Source organism: Pundamilia nyererei, unplaced genomic scaffold, assembly GCF_000239375.1.
Source record: "Pundamilia nyererei isolate P.nyererei 1_Seehausen unplaced genomic scaffold, PunNye1.0 scaffold00073, whole genome shotgun sequence".
NCBI classification, from domain to species: Eukaryota; Metazoa; Chordata; class Actinopteri; order Cichliformes; family Cichlidae; genus Pundamilia; species Pundamilia nyererei.
This window is the reverse complement of record NW_005187474.1, coordinates 509901-525156: the sequence shown is the minus strand read 5'-3', so window position 1 is coordinate 525156 and position 15256 is coordinate 509901. Positions and strand designations below refer to the sequence as shown.

Below are 15256 nucleotides of genomic sequence, written 5' to 3'. Positions count from 1 at the left end.
TTGTTTCTAATGTCTCTGTAAAGCACTTTGAATCACCTTGTTGTTGAATTGTGCTATACAAATAAACTTGCCTTGCCTTGCCTTGCCATACATCTTAGCAGGTCTCACTACCGTCTTGTAAACCTTCGCTTTCACTGTTGTTGCTTTCCTTATCTCACCAATCAACCCTGATACTCATCTCTGCCCACTCCACCCTACCGGCATTTGACCCCAGGAATTTAAACGACTCCTCGCATTCCACCCGCTCCCCTTCTATTCACATGCATATTCTGTCTTGCTGTTACTGACCTACATTCTTCTTCTTTACAGTGCATACCTCCACCTCTCTCTACTCTCACTATAGATCACAATGTGGTCTGTTATAGTTATACTCTAGGCCTGACCTAATCTGTCATCCTGCAATCAAGAAGGGCTTCAGAGCTGAAAGTTGAAGGCTTTTATGTCATCATTATGGTAATACAGTTCCCTTCTTACTGGAATACCAATAACAATAATTATCACAGGGATCTGTGAGGGAATTCTGCTCATTTTATGTCACACTTATCTATATTTACTTTAAAGAAGTCAATAAATCCTTTATTTTAAAAGAAAAAGATCCTTTTATAAATGTTCTGTACAATTTTCTATTTACACTGCAACACAGAAGTCAATACAGTAAATACTTTTCACATTTCAGAGTATCATAAGCTTATCGAACATGTGCATGAGTGTGTTTGAGGTTGACACGGAAAAAAAAAAAAAGTATAAGCAACAACAAACACTGACATGTAGGCTGGCCATTTAAAGCATGAAATGCCTCTCCAACAATCTATGAAAGTCCATAGCAGGAAATGTGCAGGTGCTTCCAGTACAACAAGACAAAATTATTAGTACTGTCAACCCATGCGAGGGCTGTAACTGCTCAGTACCAAATGCTATAGCATGAAGGCGGGGTCATATAAGCTGTGATCCATCGCTGTTGCACTGGTCCCATTTGCTTGACTTAAAGAATCATCTGACAAGAGAGGCGTATCCACTGTTGCAGCTCTCGGGGGCGCACTGGAGGAAATCACCACCACATAGCGATCGCTGCCATCATCCTGGTCATCCGCTACGCTCCCGTGAATGTCCGCGGTAACTACTGTATTTTCTGCTGCCATGCGGCTGCAGCAAGGTGAGGAGCTCAACACAGGAGGCTCTGCTTGAAATGCCTCTCGATCGGGGTCCTCCTCAGGAAAGCTGGTGTTGATATAAATGATATCATCCCTGCTGGAAGACTCTGGAAGCTTTTCGGCGAGCTTTTCCAACATTTCTCGCAGCTGGGGAAAGAAGGGTCGGTCTAGCGGATCGGCTCTCCAGCAGCTGTACATGATTTCATACCTAGACCCCAAGTATTGAGAAATAATTAGACTGGAACCTCGATTTTGGTACATTTCAATGCGCATATTTTCAAGGTTGTAAAATTTAGCAATTTATTTTTGAGGTTTACTGTTGTGTTAATATGTTTTTAAAAAAGCTAGCCTCCAATATAAGATTTAGACCAACAATATTAAATGAAACTTTTATAGCGTCAATATTGTTACTTTCAAAGCAATCAAACCCAAAGTCAACATCTGTGTGAAGAACGACACTCACAGTTCATCCAAACAGTCTGGGGGCTGCTTCAGTCTGTGTCCTTCAACTAGATAATCATAAATTTCATGGTTTTGGACTCCAGGGTACGGCGTCATGCCTCTTGTAGCAATTTCCCACATGGTGACACCAAACGCCCACTGCGTGAGAACAGAATTTCAACTTGAGATTATATTTCATCACAAACTGGTATTTTCCTGCTGATAATACATAGAAATACCATGTATTATCCCAGGTTTAGCTGTACGATATTCTGCATTTTTCAAACAAAAAAGTTTTTTTTTTTTATCTTTATCTGACACTTAAGATAAAAGTGCAAAAGAGGGGGAAAATCGTACAAGTTGAACACACTGATAAATATTGAGACAGAGACAGTGCCCTGTGTAAGTCTAAGACCAAACCTTTTAAAATGCCACTTGTAGCACAAGAGAAAGCAGCAAGAAAAACAAAGAGTGCAGAAAAGTAGTCAGTTCTTTTAGTGACTGGATTTCATAAACAGGTGTGTTACTGGTAAAGCTATGTTTCTACTCACCACATCACTCTTTACAGTAAAAACTCTGTCTGCCAGACTCTCTAATGCGATCCATTTTACAGGCATTTTCGCAATTCTTCCCTGCCTGTAATAATCACCACTGTAGATCTTCTTAGATAGTCCAAAGTCTGCTACACACACTGTCATGTCGTCACGTAGCCTGTAAGACAAACAAGGCGTGGACTTCATGACTAATGGAAAAAAAGCAAATTTGATAAACCTCTGAAATAATAAATCATAGTTCTTTTATTTAAGAAGACTGCGAATGTTGCCAGGAAAAGTTCAATCAATGCCTGTTCTACTTTGAACATAAATCAGAGGAAGGAACCTACATGCAGTTGCGTGCCGCCAGGTCTCGATGCAGAAAGTTACGACCACTGAGATACTCCATACCCGAAGCAATGTCAACCATGAACTTCAGGAGTGTCTGAGTGGGCAAGAACTGTGCAAGAACACACAATACAGCAGACAGTTTAAATATTGTTTAGTCTAATCATAATCTATTCGTTTCAGGGTCGGGATCTGGAGTGTATTCAAGCTCACATGGGGTGTATTTGTCCAGGTAACAGTCCATCACAGGTCTAACACAAAAAGACTGACATTCACACACTCTTACATAAACGCATACGGGCACCAGGAAAACATGCAAAATCCACAGAGAGAAGTCCAGCCGACCATGACATTTAACATCTATCTTTCTTACGATAAGGTGACAGTGTCAACCACTACACCACTCTGTCACACTCTAATAAATATGATATTGAATTTGAAAGTTAGTGTTTGGGTAAAATCTTACCATTGGAGTCTCTCTGTGGCGTGAACGCAGCAGGAAGCTATGCAGATCTCCGTGTTTCATAAACGGCAGAATTACCATGGGTTTAGGAAAGTGTGCTGAGCCTACTTCCAAGCATACACCTAAAGACAAGAGTCAGCACAATCAAAAATAAATGCATGGATATACAAAAGAAAGCGACTAAAGAAAGAAGCAAAGAGAACGTGCAGTAAGATAAGAGGAGATCTCCTACCGAGCAGTTTGATGACATTAGGATGGTTGAAATCTTTCATGCAAGCGGCCTCATTCAGGAACTCTTCAATCTCCCTTTGAGAAAAACTATCCACTGTGTGGTATAATTTTTTTTTACATATTTGTTAGTTAAGACATATTTTTTAAAGTTAAGTTAATCTTTACATAACACAAGCACTTACATTTCATTGTCTTCACGGCAACCTTTTCTGAAGTGCCATCTGGTTGTGTGAAATGACCTTCCACCACTGAACCAAACTCACCTGGTAAAAGTTAAGACCAGTCGTAAACCTGTGCACATATACTGCATTTTACTGTAATCGTTTGTAAACATGTCACTGTAGATATGGATGCCTACAAATTTAGATACATGAAACTAATTACTCACCCTCTCCAAGAACCTTCCCCACTGAGAGCAGAGTTCTCATTACCATCACATCCTGAAGTTTGGCCTGCAGTTCCTCACTGATCCCAAGGTTCTCAACTGCAGACCGAAGACAAGAACATCATTTTTTTGATAACACATACATGTTATATGCGTGTTAATCTTCCTGTAGTAGCATTCAAGAACATACGAGTGACTCCTATGGCTGATCGGTTGTAGGACCTCTGTTGCGTGTACTGTATGACAGGCGGCAGCATTTCTTCATCTCTGCACCGCTGCCTGCAGGGGGAGACAGGGGAAAGAAAAAGCAGGAAATGTTGGTAATCCTCTGTCTGATGCTGTAAGAGGTCAGAAATAACATACAGGCTTAAAAATTCAACTAAAGACAAGGTCATAGAGAGGAAACCCTCTCTGTTGCCTTCCAGACTTTGAGGTTGGAATAATGTTTTTCTCTCTGAAAAGCTGCCTGTGAAACATTCCTATCCATATCCTGAGTGGAAACAGTGAGTCATGGACTTCATAATGAAGAATTCCAGAGAATTGACAGCTGTTTGTTGTCCATCTCTCCAGCTGCACAGTTATTACATGACCTACTGTGCAGACTCCAATGACTAAGAGGAAGATAAGGAAGTTTACAAAGTGAATCCGGAAGTTACTACTACTGAAGAAAACATATATCGCAAAGGAGCAGTTTACAGTTAGCTGATTAAAATCAAAGTAAATACAGTTGTCTCATGAACACACTAACCAGCAGCAAGTTCAAAGATCAGGTTATCATACTAGGATAATTACTTGTTAATTGTTAAGCCTACCCAAAACAGGAGTCATAAGCCTTGTTCCGAAAATAGAGAACCCCAGAGAGGATGATCAGCAGGACAAAGACGGTACAAATCACGATCCCCACAACATGGTTGGTGTGTGCTACCGCTGTCTCAGGGCCGGATGAAGGGCGTACGGTGGATTCTGAGATAAGAAGAAGAAACAAAGGAGAACACTTAGAAATCTGACATCCAGCAATTTAAGTTAAGGATCAGTTATCTGAAGTAGAGTTCGTCAGCTCACGCAACACATCCAACATTTTTTATTCTGTGATGATAGTTTTCAACAGAAGTTCTTATTCAAATGTTTCCCCCTTTTTTGAAACTTTAATATATTCAGTCAGTGTTGCATTGAGATGAAAGCTAGCAGCTCGTTAGCATGCTTAAAACTGAAACACCAGAGTCTTGATTTTTGACATGTTCACAATTTATATTTAGCACTGATCCCAAAGTACACCTGCACCTGATAGTAAAGTCAGTACTTTTGGAGGCTTTTGGTCAACATTTTGATGAGATGAAACTCTGAATTAACAGCTCCACATGAAAGACCAGGAAGCCAAAGTTATTTCACTCTCTCGGGACCAAAAGTGTGTGTACTGTATTTCATGGTGATTCATCCAAGAGTTTAAAAGATTTTAATCTTAGATGAAAGTAGCTGAAAAATAGGCAGTATTTCAGTCCTGTGAGCTTTCCTGCTAGTGTTTCCAAAAATACTGCAACCATAATAGGCACTGGTATCTATTCATAAGGCAATAATGGTATTTTAGTACAGTAGTATGACATCAGCTGAACAATGCTGTGCAATTTATCAAATTATCAGCTCAAGATGAGGAAATAAACAGAACGAGCCACTTACTGTCCTCTGGCACAAACAATTCAACTCGTGGGCTGACCATGCCTCTTCCTGCCTGCGTGCATGCGGCCACCTCCACACTGTAGGTTTTGTTGAATTCCTCCACAGCCACACGTGTCCAAGTGGTAAGACTATGGACCTGAAATAACATACAATAAAAGACATAAAGTGAATTGTGTCTACTGTCATAGCTGACTGAGCAAAAAGGAAAACATGCTATGGTAAGGTTAATCATTATCACCTTGGAGAGAAAAGTTCAAACAGAAGGCTATAGTTCACAAGAGTTTGAAAGTTACATTAGGTTAAGTTGAACTAAAAGAAGAAGCAGATTTTAAGGAAAATAAAAGCTTGCTGGTGCAAGAATACGCTGAGGAACGTCTTGTGCATTTGTGCAACAGCACAAAATCCAGCTCAGCAACTTTTTATGCATGCTCTCATTTTCTCTCCTTTTTTTCCTCATTTCCACTAAATGCAAAAATTAATTGATTAAAAAAACCCATCCCAAAGCGCATGTATGCTGATTTCACAGAGCTGCTCCCCTTTTGAGAAATCCAAAGGGAACCGTGTAGTAGTGATTACTGTATATAATAAAAGTCCCCATTTAAAAAAAAGGGAAGGACACAGACTTTCAGGATAGGCTCATGTGCTCAATGGGAGGGAGCATGTGACAGACTTAACCCTGTATTTCACAACACCATACGCTAAACGGTACATTTCAGTCTGCACTGTTTTGTGCTGACAGGCAGTTCTAAACCCATGATTAACACCTCTCATGTCTGTGACAGCAAAAAAGGGCAACGTGAGGTTAAATATTCCTTCAGAAATAAACAATCAGAAAATGTTAATCTCAGATTCAAGAGAAATAATTGGCACCATTGATTTCTAATGCCAAAAAATTCACAATTACGAGCATCTATTTATTCCTCTGATTTAAAACTGATTGACATATTTTAACTATTTACCCTGACTTTGTCTATCCTGACAGCGGATTGGCTGTACTGTGTTTGTATGTATTTCCAGTCAAAGTTACAGTAATGACGTAATCAACTGAATGAACAATACATAGGAATATCTGGAACTCACATTCACGTCCTATTGTTTTCATACCATAGTTACTTTGTGATGACTCACGGGCACATGCCAAATGGAGAAAACTACCAATGGCCAGTTTTTACACCCTCAGCTTCCTTTAACTACAACACAGACGGGAAGGACGGAGTCACTCTATTGTAGGTGAGCGCACTAATACAGGAAGAGAAGTGTGACTACATGCAAACAGCATTATGAGCTATTAAAGCTGATCTAAAGAAACTAGTTTCCTTCGAATCCCTTTCCCGGCCTCGATGATGCCTTGTGGCAAATGAATAAACTGTTGTTCGCAAATAACTGACCTGTGGTTCAGTAGAGAAGACAAAGGGAGGGTCAGCTATTCCCAGTATGCAGCACTCATTCTTTTCATATTTTCATACATTAGTCATTGTTATAAAAAAAACAAACACCCTCTTAAATAGAAGCATCAGAGATAACACCTTATGTTTTCAATATGAACCTTACATAAGCAATTCTTCATAATATTTCATATTTGTATTGTACGAGGAGAAAAGGCTCAAACAGCTTCTACATCATTAGACTCCTGAATAAAACAATAAACACTGCACAAGAATAAATATAATTTCTTCTCTTTAACTCTTTGATCTCTTTAACTCATTTCATTGTTTGCACATTTATTACTTGGACTTTCTCTTGGATACTTTGTGTGTCTATTTCTTTCTTATTAGAATTTTTATTCTATGTTGTTTATTATATAAAAATTCTTATGCTGGAATTGTTAAAGATATGCCCTCTCTCTGAACTCGCTGAAAGCCAGGAGTAGAAAAACATATTAGAAACTGAGCATGAACCAGAGAAGTCTACTCAAATGCACACTTTGAAACTATTTGAAACTGTCTAGTATGAATATATTCAACACTGAAACTGTAACAGTCCATAGAGTGCTTAACAAATTCTTTAGAACACCTGTCATAAAATAGTAAAATGTAAATATTTTAGAAACATCTCAAAAACCTATATTATTAAATTAACCAATATTGTTAATTTAGAGTAGCTGTGGCATAAACCTTACACTGGGTGGTGGTCTAATAATTTTTGAAGCGCTGTAAAAGGAAAAATAAAATAAAATAAGGAAACACATGATGGATCCCTTGTAAGATTTTCATCACTCGTAGTTTTCACCTGTTTTTGATACAGTTTACAGTTAACCTTAACCCATAATCCTTTGGTTGTATTTAATGCGAATGGTTGGGAAACAGAAAGTGGTAGAAAGCTTAATTTTTAGGAATGTACGAAATACAACAGCCTTTCCTTCATTCACGTAAGCACATCTTTAATCCTTTAAAGCTAAATATATCATTTTTAACATGTGATTTTTGTGAGTTTTTGAGGCTTCTACATCATTCTTCTCATTCAATTTTTTTTTTATTTTTTTTTAAAAAAAGGCACAAATTCAGGGTTTAAAGGTTTAAACTTTTCTTGAGTTACCACTTTAGGTACAGGTGTTCTGAAAGAGCAAGTTTAAAGTTGAATGCGTACATTTCTTTTCTTTTTCTTAAAATAATAATAACAGTTAGAAGAAGAATAAAAGAAACGAGAATTGTCAGTTGTAAAACAATAAAAAATAAAAGATTATATTTAATTACTTTATCGCAGATAAGCTCACCTTTTTCTGGCGTGTGCCATATCTAACAATGACATCATAACCACTTAGGATCCCGTTTATCTTATCGCTGGGCGGAGGTTTCCACTCGATCACCAAGCTCGAGCCTTCAAGCTGCACTGTGACATTTCCGGGATGAATTGATGGCACTAAGAACGCAACGAGAAATGGAAAATGGGATTATGACATAATTCACAGTCATTGCAAACCTATAAAGTGAAAGAAAAATTAGTTGGACTACTCTTCAAAAAAAATCTTTGATTACGGTTTGGTATGCGGTCACTTCTGGTCACAGCATATCAAATCATTCAGCTAAAATATCCCCTCTGGTGGATTTAGGAAGGAAGTTGAAAGCAGCTCCACCCAGTAAGAACTTTGTGTTTTCTCAGTGAAACCACCCCTATTTCCTATGTTACTCTTCAGGAAAACAACAGAGGTTTTTAGTGGATAAAACATTTTTTCTGAACAGGGCTTGCTGTGGGCAGATCAGGTAGTTGTGCAAGTGCTGAAAATTCCAGTTATTATTGCACTGCAACTGTGAGCAGGCTTACATTAAGCACATTTTGGATAGTAAAGTAGTCAGTTAATTACACAGTGCTCCTGAAAGCTAAACAAGAATGATGGGAAGGAGGCAGGAGCACAACACACAGGTCCTGTATTGTAAATATCATCATCGTTTGTAAGACAAACACAGACTGAGCATTTTTATATGCTGGGTTTTAAATGCTGGGATGAGTTTAATTTCATTTAGGAATACTTTGCATTGTTAAAGTTTTCTTGGTGTGCATTATAATTCAACCTTCAAATCGTTCCTGTAGCATCAACACACCTCCTTCTGTGGTGTTGCTCTCGACCCACTTGCTGTTTGGAGAGGCGCCCTGTTCGTTACTGCAGGAAACACTCAGGTTGTACTTCGTCATAGCCTGCAGTCCAGGGACTTCACTGTGAAAAGGCGGCACTGTGACGTTGATGAACCTGGTGGTCGTCACTTCCCCTTCCCTCCGACTGACCTCTCTAACCTTAGATCGGAGAACATGTGATCAGTATGACGCTGTTAAACAATGGCACAGTTTGGATTAAACATGGGGCTTACTCTGATTCGGCACGTGGTGAGTGGAGAGAAGCCATTGTGCCCAGGAGTCCAGCTCAATGTCAGCTTATTGGACTGCCTCTCTGTCACAGTAACATGAGTGGGAGGTCTGGGATGAACTAGAAAATACCACAAAAACCAGCATCAGCTACCATCTTGTAAAGCAGGAAAATCATCTGGAATATTATTAGACCTGGAAGCTGCCAGTTTTACCTTTAACATTGACGTGTGCTTCTCTGGATGTGGTGATGCCCTTTGTGTTGTTAGCTTCACAGCTGAACCGAGTGTATTTATCCACACCTGCAGTTGAGATTTTTGAGTGAATCATGTAGCACTTCAGGGCAGCATGAAACAAAAACAACCAGTCTTCAAGGTTATGACATCACTGACTCAGCCCTGCTGTTATTAATCTATAACACAAAGGCAGAGCACAAACCAGCAACACACATCGTCGCCACTCTCAAACTGATTTGTTTATGTGTCAAAGATGAATCTGGGGCAAAACTGGCATGTCATTCTCAATGAAGAAGTGAGAGTGAGGCCCGGCTGAAACATCACAGGAATAAAAGTCTCATTTAAGAATGATTCACTCCTTTATCATAATTCCAAATTTCACAAAGAAGTGCCTCTTACAATAAAAGATCAAACTGAGCCTCTCCAGTATGATGGACTGTAGTAACAATCCTTTTCGATGGGTCTGTTTTCCTCAGCACACAATTTCCGTCTTTCAACAGCAACAGATCTGCCCAGTTAGAAAAGGACGGGGACATTGAGCGATAATGAGCCTTTTGTGCTCTGCTTCCATCTCAGAAACTTTTCCACAAAGCAATTCACAGTCCAGCTTGTGAGAGATAACTGGAACTGATGTGAGAGGTTGCCTTTCTATGCTCAGGAGAACCAGGGTTAAGTGTGCTTCACTTATCACCTAAACACAGGCTACAGTAGATTTGTTTGCAAAAAGACAGAGAGCTGTACTTAGATTAAATTAAATAATCAAGTTACACGTGAGTGAAAATGCGCAAATCTAATTTTGACATAGCTCACTGCAAACTGCATGGCATACAGACAGTAGCAGCATAGTAGGAAGTAAGCAGGTTCAAAACAACACGTGCTTGCTGTCTATACTAACCATATGAGCAATCAGGAGACTTCCCAGAGGTTTCATGTTAACCAAACATATGAAAAAAAGTATTGGGTTACACAGCAAGGGCGTTTCATAAATAACAGTGCAAACTAAATGTACACAATAGGTGTGTATTTGCTGGAAAGGGGAATTGATTAAAAGGTGGAGAATTATCGTTTCTGCTTTTATTCTACTTGGAAATAAATCAAAGTGAAAATCAGCAACACAATAGGAAAATTAAATTCAAGAGGAAATGTAAAGTTGCGAGTGGGATGGAGAAACCAAAATGCATCATGTAAGTCCTGCTGTGTGGTTCTCCCAACCTCTATTTATCCGGTTTGGAGTTGCTCCAGGTTACTGAGCTGTATGAGATGTATGTTATTTTTCCAATTTCTTCTCAGGGAGTAAATATAGCCAAAAGCCACTCTGCCAGACTGCAGCTAATCCAAGCATTTCACTCATTATTGCTTTGTGTGCCAGATTTACTCCCTCAGTTTCTTTCAAGCTGAAGTGATAAACTTGTTGCTTCTTCCTTAACACCAGAGACTGAATCTTATGCAGCTTCTTGCTGCTGAGGCAGATTAAATATTGAAGCATAAAATGCTTTCCAATCTCAACTTAATTCCTCGTTAGCCTGTACTACTGTTTAGGAATATCCTTTCTTTAAATACAAGTAGCAATAGTTTACCACAATTAAGCAACAAAAAGCACTGTGATGATACCCTGGAGTCCCAAATTTAGCAAACCAAGACTCATAGTATGCATGAGATGACTACACAGAGATCTGGGTTTACGTGGTTCTATTGTAGCAATGTTTGGTCCTGCACAGGGACCTGGTAGCCTGCAGCCCTCTGTGTCTAGCCCCTCCCTACTGGGTAGTGAGCCGTCCTGTGAATGAGGTCTTTGTCCCCGGAGCCAACCCCCGAACAGGCTCCCTATGCAGCTCCCCCTCCTCCTTCCCTTTACTGCCCGGGCGATTGCACATGCTGGACCAAAGCACAACTCTGAACCTTTAACCCCCTCAGCTTTGGCTGTATCACTACGCATTGGCTACTGCAGGGGTGTTTAGCCTGTGGCAAAGTCAAAATGAAGGATCAGGGCATAAAGAGCAAATGTTGTACTTCTAATAACAAATATTGTCTTTTAGGGAAGAAAGAGGGGGTCATAAACTTGAGGTGATAAAGTGAGAGTCTACTTATAAAATGTTATACAATTTCTGTACAACATGGGACTAAAACTCATTTTACAACAAGCCTTGATCTTCAAATACCTTCCTTTAAATACAAGTAGCAATAATTTACCACAATTAAGCAACAATTAATTGTCATTGTTGCTTAATTGAGAAACATGAGAAAGAATAAGCTGACATTGATGTTAACATTAATGTACAGCTAAATAATCAGTTAGTCAGTCAAGACTTTGTTCCTAACAAATATTATAATGATTTTTAAGACAAAATGCCTGAATTCTCTGGTTATTTCTGTTTTAAAACTTAAACTAATGTCTTTCAGTTCTGTCCTGATCTAACACAAAGTGATATGAACATGAAAACTTTAGGGAACATTTCGTACTGGGTGTTTTATACACAGTCTCCCATTTTCAGGGACTAAAAATTTACTATCAGTTGAATGATAAGAACTTTCATGGTCAGGGTAGGCCTTTCATTTCATGACAAATGAAGCAAACATAATATCTGGAGTTGATTTGATGTATTGTTGTGGGGGTTTTTTTATAGCTTTTCCTGGTAATTTTAAATACAAGACCAAAGAGATGTCCATACCGGTGAGGGGGGCCATCATTAGGTTGATGAAACAAAATGAAGCTATTAGAGAGACAGCACAATTCTTAAAAAGAAGCAATAAACTGACCAGTTCAGGACCAATGAAAGCCCTGAAAGACCACAGAGAACTAAAGTGCGTGATCACAGAATTATTTCCATGGTGATGAAAAACAGCTTCAAAACTACATCTAATCAAGTCAAGAACACTATCAATGAGGTAGACGTAACAATATCATGATCTACGGCCAACAGACGACTTCAAAAATTAAAATACAGATGGTTTATAATGAGCAACGAACTACTGGTCACACTCAAAAACAAGAAGGCCAAATGACACTTTGCTAGAAAACATCTAAAAGAATCTGACCAGCTCTACAAAAAGTTTTGTACAGATGAAACCATGGTTAACTTATACCAGAAAGACATAAAGTAAAAGTATGAAGAAGGAAAGAAACAGCTGATTTACAAGCACTTTAAGGGCTTAAAATCTGGGACTCCCCACTAGTTGCTCTTAGAACTGAAGAAGCTTCTCAGATGAGAAGTGAAACGTCTTCAAGGAAACTTAAAGTAATCCAGATACTTTTCTTTCGAATCTCCTTAGATGGTCCAAAGTATTCTATAATATCTATCCAGGACGGTGGAGATAACCAGGAACCGGTAATTGGGCTTCAGTTTTAGGGAGCTGTTGGGTCATCAATGTTTTCTACAGTCACTGAGTAGACTGATCACTAGTGTTTACTGATGATGTGACTGCTGACAGTAGTGGGATTAACTGTGAAGTTTAAAGGATTATGGTCTCGGCCCAGATTCTTTCAATTGCTGCAAAACTGATCAGAGAGCTCATCACACTACAAATGGAGTGAAGGCCCAAAGCACAATAAAGGCAATCCAAGAGTTTCTCAAGCAAAAGAAATGGGATATTCTTCAATGTGCAGGTCAGTCACCTGACCTCAACACTATAGAGCATGATTGCTCTTATTAAATACAAATTGAAATAATAAAACAGACCCACAAGCCTTGAACCTCTGTAAATGGACTGGGTATATATTAACTGGGTATAAAACTGGTTTTATACCCAGTTAATGCAATTTTTTTGTAAAAGCAGTAGAATTAAAACTGGATGTCTGCAATTGTTTGATTGTTTGATAAAGACATAATGACAGTGTAGTGGTGTACAGAGGAAAAACTAAAAATTTGTTCAACAAATTAAGAACCTAACTCTAAACTGTTTGTTTGTTCATAGAGAAACCAACATGCAGCGTGTCTCGTGGCCTGTTGGTTAAGGTTCAAAACTGAAACACTGTCAAGCAAATGTTTGCTGCCCTTATTTTTCCGATCACTTTCAATGGTCATAAGAATCTGCAAAATGTGGTGTTTTGGGAAAATTTACAGTCTTAATGCTAAACTAGCCTAACCAGCTGCTGTCTCCAGCTGTTTGCTGGCAACAAGCACGTTTCTGTCATTGTTGAGCTACTGCTTAACTGAAGCTTACAGCAAATGTTGTTTTTTCACATTTAGCACTTTCTCCAGTGCATTCACGATACAGTCAGCAGAGCATTGTTACAAATGCGTACTAACCATGCATGAATGAACGCTGATAACCATTCAGCAGTACAGCAGACAGCCCAAGTGACACAGGACATGGTGACAAATCTCACTGCAGTAAGCAAGGTGCAGATGCTGAGGCAGCATAGATGAGTCAGAATAGAATCTACCAATGGAGTGACGATACCCTAAATCAGACTAACTCCATACTTTGTAGCCATCTGAGCGCCAAATATCTCTTTATCTTTGCTGGTAAATGCTTCCACCCTTAGCCTCGAAAGGCAGGGATAGCTCAGTAGGTAGAGTGGTCGCTTGTTCAAAAAGCAGTTTCAATAAATTTGCACAGATGGAGCAGACGTCAAGGGAACTCTTGCTCAACAAGAGTTTACAAAAAAAGGCAAAGAAGGTAACAAAGTATTGCTGTGACAACCCATAATGTGCATCTTCAGCCTCTTTCTGTCTCACTTAAGGTGTCTTGCAGACTTGATTATGCAGAGTCATATGTCTTATGTACGTTCATTCTGCATTGAGTAAGGAGAAAAACAAGAAACAACACTTGTTTTAGGAAGCTTTGTTCCCCCCAAGAGGAACAGGCAAAGAGAAGGAAGTGCTAATAGATAAATCCTTGTGAAACAAAGTTTTTATGTATGAGGTTGTGATACAGAGATAAAGATTATTTTGGGTGGCAACACTCACCTGGTACAGAGAAGTTGCTGGGAGAGCTGAAAACCTCAGTATAAGGTGATCCATCACGGAACCAGCGGATATGAACAGGGCCTGGTGGTCCCACCGCTTCACAGGACAGGGTGAAAGGTGTGTATATTGTTACGTTCTTGTCCTCTGGTTGCTTGACAAATGTTGGCAGACCTAAGTCAGATTAAAGAAGTGTGAAAGAACTGAGAAACGTGTGGACAAAGAAGTTTTGAATACTCTGGATACTAAAACTCACCTTCTACCCGCATGCTGATCGGATCAGACTCTACCAACATGTTGCTGATACTCAGTCGGCATCGATAATCTCCAGCATCCACTCTCTGCACATGTTTAATGCTGTAATATGTAATGCATAAGGACACTTCAGTTTATGTACCTAACCTGTCATATCACACACATTTCACCTTCATGTGATACATACATGACAGTGGAGAGGAGAGTTGATACCCCATCTGTGATGGAGTGGAGCTCATTCATCACCACATGGATGTTTGGCGACAGCTCCTTACTATCCTTCACCCACAGGATGGCGGGCTCCAGTCTGGTATCAGGAATTTCAATGGAGCAGTTCAGTTTGGCTTCATGGCCCTCTGACAGCTGAATGGTGCCTACGGTGGGCTTAAAGCGGAGTTTCCTGAGCTCATCTGGACTCAGATACATCCGAGAAACAACTCGAGGTATCACAAGAGGCTCCGAGGTCCTGGAAGGTTGTGCTGTTTACAAAAGGCATGTTAGCTTATGTTAGAATGAATAAATGGTAAAAGGGAAATATACTTGATAAAGATATGGTATTGATTTTACAAGAAAATATTTCATGGAACACTGCTAAGCTTTAAAACAATGTAGAGTAGGTCTGAGAGTAAGTAAAGTAAGATTTGAAGTTTGGTGGGAAGGGGTTTTCTCAAACAACTGATTATTAATTTAAAACATTCCAACAACATCTGGATGTTTCGTTTTCACTGTGAGAAACGTTTCTTCACCCATCCCAGTGACTTCTTCAGACCGAAACTAGTACCATTGCCTAACAATGACCTCACGACCCATTGTTAGTCAGTGGTACCATTTTCA

The 15256-nt window shown here is 39.4% G+C and overlaps 1 protein-coding gene across 1 annotated transcript in view; it reads right to left on the bottom strand.

Annotated features, from left to right (window-relative positions):
- Nucleotides 1–468: 468 nt before the first annotated feature.
- The window catches only part of mertka (c-mer proto-oncogene tyrosine kinase a), a 21740-nt gene continuing 6952 nt past the window's right edge, over nucleotides 469–15256 (bottom strand). The window contains exons 2-19 of the mRNA XM_005737061.1: nucleotides 14610–14901; nucleotides 14424–14524; nucleotides 14171–14341; nucleotides 9240–9326; nucleotides 9030–9145; nucleotides 8766–8955; nucleotides 7940–8085; nucleotides 5227–5362; nucleotides 4365–4515; nucleotides 3743–3831; nucleotides 3556–3651; nucleotides 3350–3430; nucleotides 3169–3261; nucleotides 2940–3058; nucleotides 2476–2585; nucleotides 2144–2303; nucleotides 1615–1751; nucleotides 469–1359 (exon numbers count right to left, since the gene is read on the bottom strand). Of these exons, the coding sequence (XP_005737118.1) occupies nucleotides 915–1359; nucleotides 1615–1751; nucleotides 2144–2303; nucleotides 2476–2585; nucleotides 2940–3058; nucleotides 3169–3261; nucleotides 3350–3430; nucleotides 3556–3651; nucleotides 3743–3831; nucleotides 4365–4515; nucleotides 5227–5362; nucleotides 7940–8085; nucleotides 8766–8955; nucleotides 9030–9145; nucleotides 9240–9326; nucleotides 14171–14341; nucleotides 14424–14524; nucleotides 14610–14901 (2720 nt within the window). The 3' untranslated portion in view covers nucleotides 469–914. The remainder of the gene's footprint in view (nucleotides 1360–1614; nucleotides 1752–2143; nucleotides 2304–2475; nucleotides 2586–2939; nucleotides 3059–3168; nucleotides 3262–3349; nucleotides 3431–3555; nucleotides 3652–3742; nucleotides 3832–4364; nucleotides 4516–5226; nucleotides 5363–7939; nucleotides 8086–8765; nucleotides 8956–9029; nucleotides 9146–9239; nucleotides 9327–14170; nucleotides 14342–14423; nucleotides 14525–14609; nucleotides 14902–15256) is intronic.